The 19,261-nt window shown below is 44.2% G+C and overlaps 1 protein-coding gene and 1 long non-coding RNA gene across 4 annotated transcripts in view; one reads left to right on the top strand and one right to left on the bottom strand.

The window, feature by feature from the left end:
• Positions 1-19,261, bottom strand: part of LOC309379054 — a 136,018-nt gene that overhangs the window by 91,116 nt on the left and 25,641 nt on the right. The gene's annotated exons all lie outside the window — the stretch shown is intronic.
• Positions 1-19,261, top strand: part of LAMB4 (laminin subunit beta 4) — a 68,543-nt gene that overhangs the window by 28,235 nt on the left and 21,047 nt on the right. For all 3 annotated transcript variants that reach the window (XM_081927602.1, XM_081927601.1, XM_081927603.1), the window contains 11 exons: positions 916-1,047; positions 2,848-3,033; positions 3,560-3,681; positions 4,993-5,113; positions 5,518-5,695; positions 11,120-11,263; positions 11,845-12,076; positions 13,543-13,700; positions 14,480-14,704; positions 16,152-16,372; positions 17,601-17,697. In XM_081927602.1, coding sequence (XP_081783728.1) covers positions 916-1,047; positions 2,848-3,033; positions 3,560-3,681; positions 4,993-5,113; positions 5,518-5,695; positions 11,120-11,263; positions 11,845-12,076; positions 13,543-13,700; positions 14,480-14,704; positions 16,152-16,372; positions 17,601-17,697 — 1,816 coding nt within the window. The remainder of the gene's footprint in view (positions 1-915; positions 1,048-2,847; positions 3,034-3,559; positions 3,682-4,992; positions 5,114-5,517; positions 5,696-11,119; positions 11,264-11,844; positions 12,077-13,542; positions 13,701-14,479; positions 14,705-16,151; positions 16,373-17,600; positions 17,698-19,261) is intronic.

Raw genomic sequence — 19,261 nt, 5'->3', positions numbered from 1 at the left:
GGAGTCAGAGCAGAAACAGAAGTGAGAGGGGAAGTAGGAAAGATGTTGATCGAATGGTAGTATATTTTAATTTATGTTATTTACAATATTTATAGACGATGTTACCGCAAAAATCCGTCTGTGTATGGGATGTAGTAAGATGTACTTTTAAGCACGGTTGTGTTTCTGTTTGTTTGTTAGTTAATTAGTTAGTTAGTTAGTTAGTTAGTTAGTCTCTTTATCTTGTCCAGGGCAACCCAAAGCGACTTATAACCAACCAAACAGACAGACAGACAGAAAACCTCACACAAGATACATTAAACATTAGAAACATCCCACACACTTCTAAACGGTCATAGATAGGTAAAGGCCAAAGACCTGGTTACAGAGGAGAGTTTTTGCCTGATGCCTAAATATAAATGATGTTGGTGCCATGCAAGCCTCCTTGAGGAAAGCGTTCCACAAATGGGGAGCCACTGCAAAAAAGGCCCTCTCCTCATGTTGCCACCCTCCAGACCTTTTGAGGGGGCACATGAATAAGGGCCTGAGAGGATGATTGCAGGGTCAGTTCACATGGAGAGAGGAGGTCCTTGAGGTACTGCAGTCCTGAGCCATTTAAGGCTTTAAGTTGTGCCCACTTCTTATTTTTCTCTTTTTATTCCCTTCCTTAATTAACATGATTACGGTTTAAAAATTAGAAGTTTGATTTTCTTGGATTTAGATCCCCACCCCAAGTTAAGCAGAGTTCTCTTTGTAAGTTGGTTAGTAGTACAAAGTTCCTTGACATGGAGAATAATATATTGTTTAGACTATTAATTATGCAGATTCATTGCTTTCCTAGTTGTCCATTGTTTGATTGTGTTTGTGTGTCAACTAAAAAAACCAAAGAAAACCAGCATTTTGACACTTCCACCACTTAAAACACCTGTTTATAAGGTTCAGCCCACAGCTTTACCATGGTGTGATGTCTATTTTCGGCAACAAGGTTATGATTTCAAAATTGAAAATGGAAAGATCGTATTGAACAGAAACAAGAAACGAGGCATAAGAAAAGCAGCCGTTGGACAGGTAACACGAATGTCCCATTAATTGGTTTGTAAGGGATTTCAAGGAAGGGAAACCCATCTCTTAAAAGTCTGGGGTAGGATCCTTGGAGAACTGTAATATATGTGCCTTATTTGAGTCACTTCACATTATCTGTAGCTTATGGCTTGTGCAAAACAATGAGTAACCTCTTAGGTTATTGGTGAGAAGATTTGAGAATTTACTGACGCTTGGTTTGTATGTATAAAGTTCCGCATTCAATCCCTGGATCTCTGGTAGGAGGCCTAGGAGCCTGTAGATCTTTCACTATTGTGAGTCAAGATTGACATTTTTTGGTTAGATGGACCATTGGTCTGATTTGTGTGCATAATTTTCTCATATTTTGCAGTCTTCATGAATGGGACATTCCTGTAATCCATTCCGATCCTATGCAATTATTCCCCCTCCCTACCAAGAAATGCTTCAGAATGCTGTTAACATTTCCACAAGACATAAGATATCTCAAAGAAATGTAATTAATCTGGTCATAATGCACTGACATGTTGGCCTGAAATACTAAGATATCAAGGGTGTAAAGTAAAATTTAAAAAACTATTTATGTTCTGCATAGTTCACACATATTCCTGATTATGTGTTATTCTGCTGAGATATAAGGAATATTGCTGATAACCTGGATGGAGATAGTAGCCAGGTTTCTGCAACACTCAGTGAGTGTAGTCATACCTTGGATCCCGAACGCCTTGGTACTTGGACGTTTTGGCTCCCGAATGCCGCAAACCCGGAAGTGAGTGTTCCAGTTTGCAAACATTTTTTGGAACCCGAACATTCGACGGGGCTGCTGCGGCTTCCAGTTGGCTGCAGGAGCTTCCTGCAGTCAATCAGAAGCTGTGCTTTGGTTTCCGAACGTTTTGGAATTCAAACGGACTTCTGGAACAGATTCCGTTCGACTTCCAAGGTACGACTGTATTTGTGAATGCTATACAACATTAACTTAACTGTTAGATTCAAGTGGTGTTTTTTTAATGAGTGGTGTTTATTTGCATTGAACACTACTGGAATCTTGTACATATGCCAATAAAGGTTTGAGAATCTGCATGGGTATACACCTGGTGTCAAAACAAACGAGGATATGGAATCCATGTTCCTCATCCATTTAGGTTTAGGTGGAGACAGAACCCCTGCTCATCTTTGCCACCCCGCTCATTTGTTTTGTCTACCTATACTCAGTAGTGGTTGGTGCTCACTGAGAATGGTGGAACAGAAGGTAGGGAGGCCAACAATAGCCAATGGAAGGTACAGCCCACTGACTTTGTCCCCCATCACCTTCCCTGCTGAGTGCTATAAGGGCAACATTGACCCTAAGGTGGACACTGTTAGGCTGAGCCATTCCCTGGACTATGGCTGGATCTACATTGATCTTCTAAAACGTTATATTTATTTATGTTTAAAACATTTAATACAGTTTCCCATTGGTGGTGGCTCACTGCTCTGCAACGCCCTCTGGTGTCACATTTTAATAACACATTTTTAACGTTATAAGCTTAAAGTGTAGATCCGCCCTGATTGTAAGAAGGCCGTAGTGGCCTAACTTCAATTATTCATACTTCTGTTGAACTTGAAGCTGGCCTAACTCATCTTCCCTTTTCACAAAGGACTTATGGGACTGGCAGGGACCTTCTACTCAAGAATAGGCTTTGAAGAGGGGAAATGAAAGAGTTGATGGCTACCCTGGCTAAGAGTGTGTGTGGCTCTACGCCTAGCAAGACAGGATTATTTTGTTTCCTGAATAAATGTGATATTTAAAATGCAAATCTATCCTTTCAGGATTCAATTCTGTTTGGCAGGAACCCTGCTCTGGATGTTGTTATTAGAGAATCTGTTCCTGGAAAACCTGTGACATGGTCAGGGCCGGGTTTTGCACGAGTTCGGAATGGAGCGGGGTTAAGATTTACCGTCAACAACATCCCTTTCCTGATGGATTTTAATATCATCATTCGCTATGAGCCAGAGGTAATTCTTACACTTTTTCCACAGCGGTTTCAACTCGTATTCAAATCCTCAAAAAAGAGCAAAGACTTCAAAGTAAAGCAAAATATGGACCATACGTATTAAAATTCTGTATGTGAAATATATTGAACTAAACCCCACACAACTTATCCTGATCTTCAGATTTATCTTTGTCATGTTAATAGTCACCACTACATGCCTTTCCCTCATTAGTTTTGTGGCGCGAACATTTATCAGCATATGAAAATCGTGGAACTGTAGATACAGACACAGCATAATGCCGAAATCTTAGGATCTGTGTTTGTATGGATGCCATGTAATGTGTATTGCAGAAGGGGATTAGTTGTCACCGACTATTTACGAGTGTAAATTTTTGGTGGAACAAGAGCATTTGTGCAACCCTTTTTGGATTTCCTTGTTCCCTGGTCAGATAAACTCAATATGTTCTTGTTTATAGTCATGGAAAGAATCAAGCATGTTTCAACTTAGTATGAAAACCAACTTATTTTTTTTCTTCTCAAACACGTAGACTTTAGAAGACTGGATAGCAAGCATTGCTGTAAAGACTTCAGGTTCCAGAGGAAGCGAACACTGTGGGAAAACAGCAGCCCTGCAAGAACCACACTCACTTGCTCTACCATTTACATCAAGGTTTGTATATTGCGTGGACAGGCGGAGTCCCTCCGATCCGAGGCAGCCCCTGAGCAGAATAATGACTCAAGACAACATGGTATGGGATTAAAATTGGCCACAACTTCATTAAGTTTCAGATGTAGGGAGACCTTGGCTCAGGCATTGGGCGTTTATCCTTCCCAGTCCCCAGCCAGGGATCTGGGAGACATCAGGGTTATCCAGAATGTGTGGGGATTGGGCTGGCTCTGGAGAACATCTGTTCAAGCAGAGAGCCCGCCCCCCGTTTCGCCGCCATCGCAGGGGAGAACAATGACAACCTATCGGCGTATGGCCAATGCCTGCCCTCAAGACCCCTTTAATTGGGAACGCTGGGATCACCACAGCAAGGGGGGGCATGGATCGCCGCTTCACACACACACCCCATTTAGGAAGATAGACTAAAGGATTCCGCCCAAGGCCTGAAACCGCCACCCGAGTCCACAAAATCGCGGTCTCGCCGCTAAGACTACCTACACCTGAAAAGGCCCTTTGCCATCCAACATCAATTCCAAAAGGCCATGCCTAATGTCACCTTGCCAACAAAGGTCCGTATAGTTAAAGCTATGGTTTTCCCAGTAGTGATGTATGGAAGTGAGAGCTTGGACCATAAAGAAGGCTGATCGCCGAAGAATTGATGCTAATGAATTATGGTGCTGGAGGAGACTCTTGAGAGTCCCATGGACTGCAAGAAGATCAAACCTATCCATTCTGAAGGAAATCAGCCCTGAGTGCTCACTGGAAGGACAGATCCTGAAACTGAGGCTCCAAGACTGGCCACCTCATGAGAAGAGAAGACTCCCTGGAAAAGACCCTGATGTTGGGAAAGATGGAGGGCACAAGGAGAAGGGGATGACAGAGGACGAGATTGTTGGGCAGTGTTCTCGAAGCTACCAGCATGAGTTTGACCAAACTGCGGGAAGCAGTGGAAGACAGGAGTGCCTGGCATGCTCTGGTCCATGGGGTCACGAAGAGTCGGACACGACTAAACAACAACAAATGTCGAGTTCCTTCCTGTAGATTTGGATGCTGGGATGCTTCAAGATCCAGGGGGCTGCGCGCGACCATGCAAAAGGCGCCCCCCATTTGATGTGGGGAGTGGTCATTATCTGTTTGTTTCTTCAAAGAAGATATATTTGGGGGGAAACCCAAGAGGAAGCCATCCTTTCCCCTTATGTCTTCCAACACTTGGTCATTTCTGTTCTGTTACTCATGCACACGAATATCTCCATAAAACCTTGGTGAAAAGAATGACAGAATTCTTTAATTTGTTTTGACTTTTCAATTAAACAGAATGGAGCTGCTACCTGCTGCTGTATGCTTCGAACCAGGAACAGAATATTTTGTAGATGTCTATTTTTCCAAGTCTTCTGCCTCTGATCCAGGGACCCGGTCATCCATATTGGTTGATTCAGTAAGTATCTGTGCTGCGTAGCAACTTTTCTTTTGTGTTTGATCACCTTTTCTTGGGACATTGGTTGGTTCATCCATCTGTCTACCCGTTCCCTTACTTATATCCTACCTGTCAGGTGGCCAGCAACCGCCATTACAGACATTAATCAATAAAACGCATAGGGCATCGCTGATTTTGTAGGCTGTGTGCCTTTAAGACAGTGGGGAATGTAAGTGACTAAAGGAAGGCAGACTGGAAAAGGAAGGAGGAAGCAATTCAAGGTTGCTTAGGCTAATAATAATAATAACTCCAGTGTAAAAATATATTATTAATCCAATTCAACTGTTAAAAGGAATCCCCCCTGCCCTGAACTATACTTCTCTATGCAGTTGTTTAAAACTTCTTTGCTTTTGTCAATTTTGAAGCTTGGACTTATTCCTAGAATCAGTTCAGTGGAAAACTTTTGCGACAAATCTAATTTAGAAGAGTACCAGCAGTATCACTGCATTGAAATAGCTTCAGAAATTGGACCGCATATCCTACCAGAAGCATGTGAAAAACTAATAGCAAGTCTGTCTGCCCGTATTCACAATGGAGCAGTTTGTAAGTATCTATACTCTTCCTGCTTTTTCATGCTGCCAGAAGCAAAAGTGAAAGTAACTTTTGTTGTTCTGACTTTTAAAATAAACTTAAAAATTTAAGAGACACTAAAACTGTTTTCCATGTTATTAATTGTGCGCCATTGAAAGGTGTTTGCAAATGGTACAAAAATTCAACAGCCTGTTTCTTGCTGGGTAGGATACTGCAGTATATAGCAGAGTTCTGTAATGTACTGGCTTTTGGTTTGACCATTTGCTGTTTCCTTTCACAAAGCATGAGATTTGCAGTACAAAACAATTGCAAAGGTTTGGCACCAGTTTGGAGGGAATCAGACAATCTTGGGTTTTGGAGGGATACCTGTGGCCTGTGGTCACTTAGGGATTTACTTTTGGGGGTTTGTGATACAAAACGATTGCAAAACTTTGCCCCCAGTTTGGAGTGAATCAGACAATGTTTGGTTTGGGGGTGGGAGACCTGTGGCCGCTAGTTTGAGTATCAATCACTCAGTTTGGTGGGAAATACACAATGTGGGGATTGCAGTACAAAAATATTGCAAAAGTTTGGTGTGAATCGGACAATGTAGGGAATTTGGGGGTTAACCTCGGTTTGAATTGCCCATTACTCAGTTTGCAGGGGACAGTACAAAATGAGTACAAAACTTTGGCACTGTGGCAATATATATCGATCCCCCTGATCGATAGGGTCGCGATCTCAGACAGCTTTACGATCCGCATCAATCACTTACAGCGGTCCGGCAGGCTTCCTCCCAAGCTGCGCAATAACTCCTGCTGTCTTCTCTCAGTCACGGCTTTTAGCAGAGTGGAAAACGCAGCGTGTAAAGCAGTCTTGCTCCGTGTAAGCACACATAGACAGATTTGTCTATTTACAGCTCTTTATTAAAACATTACAGCATCAAAGTCCGGGGCTTCTTTCAGCCATGTCTCTCTCACAGATACAGAGAGAAGAAGTGAAAGTACAGGGAAAAACTCCTCCTCCTTAGCTTCTAAAACTTCTGTCTCCGCCCAGCTGTAAGCTGACGTCAGCAGGTGACACACACCAGGGAATTTAACCAGTTAAGTTCTGAACTATAACACCCCCCCTTGTGTCCCTGCGTGATACCTGTGCAACATCTTCAGTAACACCTTGTGAGATCAATCCCTTCCCCAATGCCTTGCGCCTTCCCTTGGCAAACCTGTTTGGCATTTGTGGAACCACCTCACAACTCTCAGAATCGCACTGTGCGAAACTTACCCACGCACCTGTGGCCTGATACCTCTCTGGTGGGATACCTTTAGTTGTGCGACTGGACCTCCTAGGCACAAACTCAGGTGTTCCCTCTGACTCACTTTGATCAGCAGGTGTGTCCTCTGCATCATGGAATTCTCCTTCTGACTTAAAGCGTCTTCGAATCCTCTCCATTACACTCACAGGAGAACTAGGCTCACTTTTGGGCAGTCTCTTAACAGCTTGTGGAGATGCCCTATCCTGCTCCTGACCCTGGTCAGTGACCTGGTCGTCATCAGCAGCCTCAGCCTCTTCTTCCGCCTCATCAGAACTGTCTTCTGGATCAGAGAGACAATCTGAGAGAACATCACGCCTGACAGGAGTCTTTGACTTTACCTCCTCCTCTAAGAACTCAGCGTGTTTACTGATCAGCACCTTACTCTGATCACCTGACGGGTAAGCAAATCGCCATGCACGGGCTTCTGGCTCATACCCACAGAAGATCATTTTCTGGACTTTGGCTCCATCTGGCCCTTGCAAAGCCTTAGGCAAAGCGACAAGCGCAGGAGTTCCAAAAGTGCGCAGAAAGTGAACCTGGGGTTTGCGGCCATTTAACAAAGAGAACGGTGTGTCACCTACCAGTGAGTTGTAGACACGATTCCAGGTAAATGACACAGCCCTCGTAGCCTCCACCCAAAACTCAGGAGGTAACCTGGCTTCTTTCAGCATCACCTGTGCAGCCTTAACCAGAGCTCCACTCCTCAGCTCTGCCACCCCCCCTTGCTGGGGTGAAGTAACTGTGTGGCGTATCCCTCTCTTCTGCAAGAACTTCTGCAACGCAGAACCAGTGTACTTAGTATTTCTGTCACTGATGATCGCTTGAACCCTGGTGGAGAACCTCTGTTCCACCCCCTCAATCCAGCTCTTGATCAGCTGTGCTGCATCCTCCCTGGATTTGAGACCGTGAGTCCAGGAATTCTGCGAGAAATCATCCAGAAAAGTTAGCAGAAACCTGGCCCCTCCCAGACTTGGTTCCTTGACAGGACCGGCCAAATCTATGTGTACCAGCTCAAAAGGTTTGGTGGCCACACGTTCCACCTTTGGGTAACTGCACCCTCTCACCTTTGCCTGCTTGCAAGTGTCACAATTAATGGCACTTTGACAATTTTTAATTTTACAACCTGTAACAACCTCAGGTAACGCCTGCAAATCCTCTAAAGGATTGTGAATCGTTCTCTGATGCCATACACATGCACATGTAACATTATGAGCGGGAATTGTAGCACGCTGGTTGGGAACTGTAGCACGCGACGCTTGTGCTTTCTCAACCTTCCCCTCACCCCCAAGAGACGTTTTAAGAATGAAAAGATCATTCTGTCCCTTCCGCACTTTGGCCAGTAACCTCCCCCCTTTGGAGATTGTGCAGACATCATTTTCAAAACAAACCTTGAACCCCTTACTTAACAAATAAGGCACAGATAACAAACAATGATGAACCTCTGGAACAATACAAAAATCCACCGTCTCCTGTAAAACAGAAAGATAGGCATTAGTACATTTGAGAACTCTAGTTTTCTGTCCATTCGCGAACTTAATAGTCTGTCCCTTCGGAACTGCCGTGCAATTCCACCTCTCGACTGCAGGGGTCTCTGGAACCATGTTGCGGTTAGCTGCAGAGTCAATTACAAAGGCCATCTCGGAATTTTCCACTCGGCCGTCTTCAAACACTGCCATACTCGCTGAGACTTGATAAGACTCTTCCTGTTGTTTACCACGACCACCTGGCTCAGTTCCACGCCTGCCTGTCTTCCCAGGCCTGTTGCCATGGAAACCCGCCTGATTCCCATGGGAAAAGTCTTTGCAAACATCCTGCATCGGCTCTCTGCTCCGGTGGGGGCAACTGCCACGCCGACGTTGAACTCCAGTGGAAAAACACTGCCCGGGGCTCCTCCCAGCTGGCCTGGCCTTCCTCCTTCTGGAACGGCGCCTCCCACCAGCCGCCTGGCCCCCCCTGAAGCTCCTCTCTGCTTCAGCACAAAGCGAAAGTCCTTTAAACTTGCCTTTGGAACTCTTCGCCCCCCCGATCTGCTCACTAGCGCTCCTAGAGGCTAAGACATCGGGAACAGGGCCTGCCAGTCCAGCTTCTCCAGGACTCAGTCCATCACACAGACGTGTAGAAGCACTACAACAGCTCCCCAACACTGTCCCAGCCCCCATTGGGCTTTCTGGGCATCCTTCAGCCCCCCCAGGGCTTCCTCCAGGGCTCTGGCCTTTCGCTGACGCCTCACACAAGCCCTTCAGCAAATTCCAGGCAGCCCACGCTGTCGTTATGCCCTCCAAATGAGGCCTCAGTGATGCATCAACGCATGCTTTGAGCATCTCTAGCTCTTGCTGCAGCCTCTGGCTATCTTCAGCCAACACAGCCCCACAGCTTGCTTCGCCTGCTCCAGCTGCTGGCCGGCTAAGGGGTGATTTTGGCTCCCATTGGCTTGCTTCCCAGAGCCCTTCGACCAAGAACCATCCCCTTATTCTTCTGGACCACGTTGCCCAACTCTTTAGAGTGAGCTTTTCCAGAGGTATATTCTGGCTTTTGGCCATCTTCTCCCGTTCTCCCAAGGTGCCCCAAGCTGTACTTACTCCGTACCAGCTGCTTGGCTCTCCCTTCCGTGGAGAAACGTTTTGAGCTGCGTCTCAGCTTCCAGCTCTTAGCTGCTTTTTAGCTCCAGCTCTCTGTGTCAGAAGCTCTCACTGCCTCTCGGAAGCAGGCAATAAATCATCTGCTCTCCGGCACCCAGTCAGCTCCCGTTCCGCTCCTCAGCCGCAGACCGCTGACTTCAAAGACATTCCTGGAGCTCACACCGACTGCTTTACGAGCGTTGGCTGACCTTCCATAACCTGTGTGGATATATATCGATCCCCCTGATCGATAGGGTCGCGATCTCAGACAGCTTTACGATCCGCATCAATCACTTACAGCGGTCCGGCAGGCTTCCTCCCAAGCTGCGCAATAACTCCTGCTGTCTTCTCTCAGTCACGGCTTTTAGCAGAGTGGAAAACGCAGCGTGTAAAGCAGTCTTGCTCCGTGTAAGCACACATAGACAGATTTGTCTATTTACAGCTCTTTATTAAAACATTACAGCATCAAAGTCCGGGGCTTCTTTCAGCCATGTCTCTCTCACAGATACAGAGAGAAGTGAAAGTACAGGGAAAAACTCCTCCTCCTTAGCTTCTAAAACTTCTGTCTCCGCCCAGCTGTAAGCTGACGTCAGCAGGTGACACACACCAGGGAATTTAACCAGTTAAGTTCTGAACTATAACAGGCACCAGTTTGGAGGGGATCCCAAATTTCAGGGTTCATAGTAAATAAAGCTGAACTGAGAGGTGGAGGCAGTGTCACAGGATGGTCTTCAAGGCAAGAGAGGCATCTTCCATCCCTGCCATCCATTAAGGTCACCAGGGGAAGCAGTGCTAAAGATGCCAACACCTTGCACAGTGAGATCAACACGGAAAAGAAGCAAGATCTTTACAGTAGCAGCTTCTGCCTTTGCTTCCTAATCTGATAAAGCTCAGCATTGGCTATCCCTACTTGTTAACTGAAGCAAGCCCAAAAGAAAGCATTCCAAAGCATGCTTTTTAAAATACACTTTCACCTTATCTAAGATCAGAACAGTCTCGGTTGGCTTTCCTGCTACAGTGGTGCCTCGCAAGACGAAAATAATCAGTTCTGCGAGTCTCTTCGTCTAGCGGTTTTTTCGTCTTGCGAAGCAACCCTATTAGCGGCATAGCGGATTAGCGCTATTAGCGGTTTAGCGGCTTAGCAGCTATTAAAGGCTTAGCGGCTTAGCGGCTAAAAGGCTATTAGTGGCTTAGCGGCTTAGAAAAAGGGGGGGAAGCGAAAAAAATCGCAAGACTCGCAAGACGTTTTCGTCTTGCGAAGCAAGCCCATAGGGAAATTCGTCTTGCGAAGCGCATCGAAAAATGGAGAACCCTTTCGTCTAGCGGGTTTTTCGTCTTGCGAGGCATTCGTCTTGTGGGGCAGCACTGTATTTGGTTTTTTAAAAAAATATTCAGGTTTTGTTGTTGGTATTTGACCTTTTGATTTACTACCCTGAAGAAGAGGAGAGTGTAAATAATTTAAATTAATAAATGCAGAGTTTGGTTGCAATCATCTGTTTGTATGAGAAAGCATGTTTCTGTTAAAAGCCTGCAGGTGCCACCCACAAGGGTCAATAAACTCTAACTGCGAGAAACTTGGAGGTCAATGTCAATGCAAACCGAATGTCATGGGGCGCTGTTGTGATAAATGCTCAGCCGGAAGCCATAGTTTTGGGTCTCAAGGTTGTCTTTGTAAGTACCGATTGCCATTTGCTTTCAGTTGTGGGTTTTTTTGGTTTTGTGTTTTTAAAATTTTAAGCTATTTCCTTTTTTAAAAACAACAATGTTTAAGTCGTGTGGGCAGACTTTTGTTTTCCTTGAACCTGGGAAACCCAAACTGAAATCTCCTGATGAATATGAACACTCTGGGTGGTCTTAGTGGCGTAGCGTGGGGGGGCCGGCCGCACCGGGCGCAACATCTGGGGGTTAGTGTTAGGGAGCGCAAATCGATGGGTTAGGGGGCACAAATCCACGGGTTAGGGGGCACAAATTACTTACCTTGCCCCAGGTGCTGACAACCCACGCTACGCCACTGGTCTTAGGCAAGTCATTATTTCACATCAAACATTCCTCATCTGTAAAATGGGGATAAGGCTGACTGGTCTTGCATTGCCCTCTTTGAGAATGGGTATGGACTGTTGATCATATGGTCAACAAAGAGCAAGAGACTTCTATCTATACAGAGATCGTGGTCATGTCACATTGAGGGCTTTATATTAAGATAACGCAACAATTTGTCATGTAACTGTCATCTCTGCTTCTTTTCCATCAAGTGTGTGACTGCCATCCTCAAGGATCCGTGAGTGCTCTGTGTGACCAGGTGACAGGGCAATGTTCATGCCGGCCAGAAACAGATGGCCGACAGTGCAGTCGATGCCTGGCTGGGTATTTTGGATTTCCCCATTGCCGGCCTTGCCCTTGCAATGGCTTTGCAGAACTGTGCGACGCCCAGACTGGAGCATGTTTGGACTGCGGAGGGTTTACAGCTGGAGCCAACTGTGAAAGGTATGGGTGGGTGGACACTGAGAAGATGCAAATTTAATGCACATCTTTAAGTGGCAGGGATAGAAAATAGCAGAGATGGGGGTTTTGGTTGGGGGGCAAATAATTTTTATGGGTGGACTTGATGGCCATAGGGGTGCAGACTAACCTCACATTCCCCACAATGGCATTTGTGCTGCCGTTGTGCATGCACACATTTATTTTTTATGTGTAAATGCACACACATATTTTTATTTATTTATTAAATTTATATGCCGCCCTATACCCAGAGGTCTCAGGGCATTTCACAGAACAAGATCAACATATAAAACCACAATATGTATAATCAAAATAAGAACAACAACCTAATAACAACCTCCCCAAAAGAGCCACGTTTTAAAAGAGCATAGGATTTCAATCAGATCAACCAAAGGCCTGGTTAAAAAGGAACGTTTTTGCCTGGCGCGTAAAGGTGTCTGATGAAGGCGCCAGACAAAATTCCCTGGGGAGAGCATTCCACAGACAGGGAGCCACTGCAGAGAAGGCCCTGTTCTTGTGTTGCCACCCTCCAGACCTCTCCAGGAGGAGGCACACAAAGAAGGGCCTCAGAAGATGATCTCAGGCTCCGGGTGGGTTCATATGGAAAGAGGCGGTCCTTGGGATATTGCGGTCCTGAGCCATTTAAGGCTTTATAGTTCAAAACCAGCACTTTGAATTGAGCCCAGAAACTAATTGGTAGCCAGTGCAGTTGGACCAGGATCAGTGTAATATGCTCAAACTGTCTTGCTCCAGTGAGCAACCTGGCCGCTGAATTCTGCACTAGCTGAAGTTTCTGAGGCAGTCCTACGTATAACGCATTGCAGTAATCTAACCTTGAAGTTACCAGAGCAGAGGCAACAGTAGTTAGGCTATCCCTGCCCAGATAGGGGCATAGCTGAGCCACATGCTCATACATAGACAGTGGATCCACTCCATCAGTTACGTCAGTAATGCCACAGCCACAGAACGAGGAAAGGCGAACCGTTGCTGGGTTTTTTTATGGAATAGAAACCCTGCGTGCTACTTTCAGGTTCAGAGGCCGTATGAATCATAGCAAGAGAGGGCTGGTTGCAATCTTACCAGACAGTTGGCCACTCTGAGAAAAGACTGCTGGGCTAAGTTTGCCTTTTGGCAAAATCCAAAAGTTCTTCTTCAGTTCTTGCCTTCTTCTGATGCCATTTTGAAATAGGTTCATAAGAATGTAAGAAGGGCGTGCTGGACCAAGCCAATGGCCCATGTAGTCCAGCATTCCTGTTTTCACCATGGCCAATCAGATGCCTGTGGGAAATCCATAAGCAGGATTTGAGCGCAAGGGAACTCTCCCATCCTGTGGTTTCCAGGACCTGGTATTCAAAACATTACTGCCTCGAACCTTGGAAGAAGATCATAGCCATCAAAGGCAAGGAGCCTTCAATAGCCTTATTCTCCATATTCACTGTTCTTTTTGGCAGATGTGTAGATGGTTATTATGGAAACCCTCTCAAAGGAGAGCCGTGCCGTCCATGCATGTGCCCAGACGCTCCAACAAGCAGTAGGTACTTTGCCCATTCCTGTTACCAAGATCCTTGGACTTTGCTATTAGTCTGCAACTGTCTTGTGGGCTATTCAGGTAGGAAACTTGACATCTTCATGAGTTTCACAATTTATGTTTTATGTTGTCAGAGACTGAGGAAAAATCACAATCCATTCTAACTTTGTCTATTTGTCTGTATCCCTTTAAAAAAAAAAAGTTTGCGTTGTGGGATATAGGGTAGGAGGACATGGTTTGGCCCAAACTCCCAAAATATAGGCCAGATTGGGAGGCCTGGTGGACCACAGGCTAAAGGTTCCCAAGTACTGATGGAGGAACTAAACAGATGCAGTATTTAGTGAAGTTTCTAGGTTTGGGGGCAGTGACATTTAAGACTGCAGTCCTATACAACTCTTGCTGAACTCACTTCTGAGTTCAGCGTAGGAATGCATGGTTAAGTTCCTTCCAAGTATGGTAGTGGGGAAACCATTTTTAAAAGTTTGAGAAACACTAGCACAAGTATTTCCAAATATTTATTATTTGTGTGTGTTTGTGGGTTTGTTTCATTTTAACAAAATTTAATATACCACTTGATTGTTTAAAAAAGCCCTCTAAGCAAATTACAACAATATAAAACAAAATATTGTTTTTTAAAAAATTCGAAAGATGCTTGAAATCAATAGTAACTAAACAATAAAACAGATGTAACTTCTATATGTCTGAATAGAACTAACAGAACTATATTTATTTATCCATCTAACTCTTAACAATTAGGGTTCTTTATAATATTATGGAATCTGATGGTGTAATGTTATTTCTGGAAAGGTGAGCTGTGTCTGACTGTCACCAGCAATTGTGTGTGAATTTTGGTTTGTTAGGTGATCGGTGTGATGAATGCCCTGGTGGGTTCTACAGGAATCCAAATGCAGTAGCCAGCCAGTGTCTTCCATGCTCCTGTAATAATAACATTGATGTGGCAGATCCAGACTCCTGCAACAAGGACACTGGGGAGTGTATGAAATGCTTGCACAACACCCATGGACCAAGCTGCGAGTTCTGTAAACCAGGTTACTTTGGATCAGCACTCCTTCAAAACTGTAGAAGTAAGCAAACAACTTTTATAGATTACAAATCAAGGACTGAGCACATAAAGGAAAATAAAATAGGTGTGTCTACAATAAATTATGCACATTAATGAAATCATCATTGTTTCTACTTAGTAGCATGATCTATTCTGGCTACAATATTATTGCATAAGGTGGAATGTTTGGGAGTAGAGCAATTGATGGCAAGATGAAAGAAGGTTACACAGTTGGCTAAAGGTGTTCTAGGACCAATGCTGATAGGGAGAGTCAAAAGGCATGTACAGAGAACTCAGTTTTGAAAATACCGTAATTTTCGCTCCATAAGACGCAGTTTTTCTTCCTAAAAAATCTTACGGAGCGCATGCGTGGTCCCTGGAGCTGAATTGCCCAGGGGCGAAAAGCAGATCGTGCTTTTTCTTTTTTGAAAGAGGGAAGTGGGTGCTGAAACGAAGCCACTGATCGGCAAGTGATCGGGAGGGAGATAAGGGACACTAGAAATAAAGGAGGCTGCCTGGGAGGGGAAGGTAAAGACAGCAAACTTGCAAGGAGAGGAGACAGGAAGACTAAATCAATGAGAAGAGAAATTAGCAGAAAAGTAGGAGCAAAAAACTGTTCCAGCTAAGGAAAAGACACTAAGGCAAACGAGGGAAAGGAGTGTTGAAAAGAAGCAGCTGATCGTTAAGCGATTGGGGGGGAGATAAGGGATGCTAGCGATAAAGGAGGCTGCCGGGGGGGGGAGGTAAAAGCCCATGAATCCTCAGGATTTTTACTCGACTAGAAGGGGATGAAAGCAGAGGGGAACTTGTCCCTGATGGAAGTAAAGAACAAAGAACTACTAGACAGACAGGAAGAGAACAAGCTGAGAACAGAGTTCACGGCCTAGGACCCTTGTACCCACGGGACCGCCTCTCCCGATATGCCCCACAGAGGACCTTAAAGTCCATAAATAGCAACACCCTAGAGGTCCCAGGCCCTAAGGAAGTTAGATTAGCCTCAACCAGAGTCAGGGCCTTTTCAACACTGGCTCCAGCCTGGTGGAATGCTCTGTCTCATGAGACCAGTGCCCTGCGGGATCTGATTTCTTTCCACAGGGCCTGTAAGACAGAGTTGTTCCGCCTGGCCTTTGGCTTAGAATCAATTTGATTCCCTCCCCCTCTTTCTTTTTTCCTTTCTCCTCCTGTGAAGAGGCTGAATTTTAATGTTTTAATGAATTTAATCTTGTTTTTTAAGTTGTATTTTAATCAATTTGTTTTTATTATTGATTGTTAGCCACCCTGAGCCTGGTCTTGGCCGGGGAGGGCAGGGTATAAATAAATTTTATTATTATTATTATTATTATTATTATTATTATTATTATTATTATTACAGATAAATTGATGTTTACAATGTAAGGTAACTTAAATTCCTGGTAGAACATTGCTTTTTTTTAAGGGATTTTTTCCATAACTAACTGTTATCTTTACAGAATGTGACTGCAACCCTTTGGGTGTGGACCCAGTGAAATGCCCACCTGGAAACGGCTTTTGCATGTGTGATCAGATGACGGGAATATGCCCTTGCTTGCCTCATGTGGTAGGCGCCAAGTGTGATCAGTGCGCTGCTGGCTACTGGAACATGATCCAAGGAACCGGATGTCACATCTGTGACTGCAATCCAAGACATTCCCAGAACAACTTATGTGATCAGGCAAGGCTATTGAGCTGATTCTCCATTTATAAATTATAATGTCGCTAAATTTTAATGTCTTCAGGATTTCCTCTTACTCGCTGTTTCTCAAACAGTGGGCCAGGATAGGGTTACCAGACATCCCCATTTCCCAGGGACAGTCCCTGGATTTGCGAATAAATCCCCGGACGAATTCCAACCCCAGAATGTCCCCGGATTTCATTGAATATCCCCAGGAAATGCAGCAGCGGCAGTCTCAGCAGCCCAGAGCAGTTGGCTCTGGCTGGCTTCAGGAGCTGCTCAGAAGTCCCCATATGATGGTGGTGCAGGGGCTCTTAAGATGCAGCTTCTGGGCTGCCTCCACCTTCCCTGACCCCAGCAGCTAAGCTGTGAAGGGAGGCTTCATGCTGCCTATCGGAGCAGCCACCCAACTCCTACTTGCGTGCAAGCAGGAGAGGGGCAGGGATGTCTCAGGTAGGCAACACTAATGTCTCACATCATATGTAACTGATACAGTGATGCCTTGCAAGACGAAAAGAATCCGTTCCGCGAGTCTCTTCGTCTTGCGGTTTTTTCGTCTTGTGAAGCAAGCCCATTAGCGGATTAGCGGATTAGCGCTATTAGCGGCTTAGCGGGCTTAGCGGATCAGCTGTTAAGCGGCTTAGCGGATCAGCTGATAAGCGGCTTAGCGGATCAGCTGATAAGCGGCTTAGTGGATCAGCTGTTAAGCGGCTTAGCGGCTTGGGAAAAAGGGGAGGAAGGGAAAAAACCCGCAGGAACTTGCAAGACATTTTCGTCTTGCGAAGCAAGCCCATAGGAAATTTGTTTTGCGAAGCACCTCCAAAACGGAAAACCCTTTCGTCTAGCGGGTTTTCCGTCTTGCGAGGCATTCGTCTTGCGGAGCACCACTGTATATAGAAAAGACTTTGCAGGCTGAGAAAAGAGACAATGCACATACTTTTGTAAACAAAGAAAATCTTATTATTATTTTTTAAAAAACCTGCCCTTTAAGACAGTAATCTGAAAACACACACATTCTGAAAAGAAACTATTCTTGCTTTGTTGATGGAAATGCAAAAATAAGAGCAAGTTTTTAGGTTTTTTTCAGAGCTAGAGATCAGGAAAAACCCCTGAAAAGAAGTGCTCACATACATATGAGTTGGCAGTTTAAGTAGCATGGGGGGGGGGGGATTGCAAAGAAGGCAGGGAGTCCATTAAGCCCGTTTCTCACTGTAGACTCTTTTTGCAGCTCACAGGTCAATGTCCGTGTAAAGTGGGCTATACTGGGAGACGTTGCGACGCATGCGATGAAAATTATTTTGGGGATTCTCAAATCCATTGTTTCTGTAAGTACTGTAGTAGTAGTATGTAGCAGAAATCCTAACATTCTTTTAATTGAAAACAGAATATTTGTACCCCTCAGATTTGAAGAATCATTGCATTGTTTTAGATGTTTATAGATGTCTTTATTTTATTTTTAATTGTATTATTTAGTTGTTTTGATGTTTGCCTTCTTGGGCTCCTTTGGGAGGAAGTGCAAGATATAAATTATCATTATTATTAATGTCTAGCAACTCTTTTTTGGGGCAAGCGAATGAGTGGATTGTAATGCAAGCTGCAGATTAAATTGATTATCTCAATTCCTTCCAGTCTTGCTTCCACGTAGGGAATGGTCTCAGGGAACCTTCAGACTGGAGTACTGTAATGCACTCCAGAAGGGACTGTCCATGAAAATCATTCAGAAATGACAACCAGTACAACATGCTTATACGTACTACGTATTTTTATTCCATCATGCTAGTTTTGTGTGATCTGTACTGGTGGACCTTTAAGGTCTTAAACAGCTTGGGACCTGGGTACATTAAGGACTTCTTTTTCTGTATATTGGTTTTAAAAATCTGATTATTTGCTAGTTTACTCTGATTTTTTAATAATTATTTTGATGACTATTTTAGAATTTGTATTGCTCTTTTAGGGTTTTTTATGTTAATACTTTGACTTTTTGATTGAGTTTAGCTCTAGAGATTGCTGTGCGTTTTTATATTGTCAGATTTTGATGAGTAAGCTGCCCTGAGTTTCCTCTAAAAATTAGGCAGGATATACATTAAATGAATGAATGAATAACCTTATTCTGTTTCTATCCTGTTTCTCTAACATATAACTTATACATTTCAATTGTGGGTATTTATTTTAAGGTCTGGATGAAATTGTTTTAGTGTGTATTTTAATTATGCATGTTTACCTTGGATCCTGAATGCCTTGGTAATCGGACGTTTTGGCTCCTGAACATCGCATACCCGGAAGTGAGTGTTCCATTTTGTGAATGTTCTTTGGAACCCGAACATCCGACCGGGCTTCTGATTGGCTGCAGGAGCTTCCTGCAGCCACTCAGAAGCCACACCTTGGTTTCCTTTTTTTTTTTTAATATAATTTTTATTAAGTTTATAGTATACAAAATCCAACTTCCAAACACTTATTTCCATAAATCTAGTGGACTCCCCCCATCTTCCGAACACTGCATTCTCTGTAAATTTAAAACCTCAGCAAATTGTTAACTTATTTTAAACATAATAATATATCTTCCATCTTATCGTGATATCTGGTCTCTAAACATTTCAGTCCAAATCCATTGTTTTAGTTTCAACACAATAAAATTATTTCATTACACCACTTCTGTCTTGTTGTTCCTTATTTTCCAATTCAAAAAATTAACCGATGCTGAAGCTGTAATTTCCTAAAAAGGAGCATTTTTTAACATTCATACAACCTATAATGCCTTTTCAAATAGTCCTTAAATTTTTCCCAAACTTCCTCCGTTTCTTCTTCTCCCAAGTCTCGGATTCTGCCAGTCATTTCAGCCAGTTCCATATAGTCCATCAGCTGCGTCTGCCATTCTTCCAATGTGGGTAA

The sequence above is a fragment of the Podarcis melisellensis genome (assembly GCF_964234715.1).
Source record: "Podarcis melisellensis genome assembly, chromosome: 10".
Classification (NCBI taxonomy): Eukaryota; Metazoa; Chordata; class Lepidosauria; order Squamata; family Lacertidae; genus Podarcis; species Podarcis melisellensis.
Note: the sequence above shows the minus strand (reverse complement) of the source record. Positions and strands in the feature narration are given on the sequence as shown.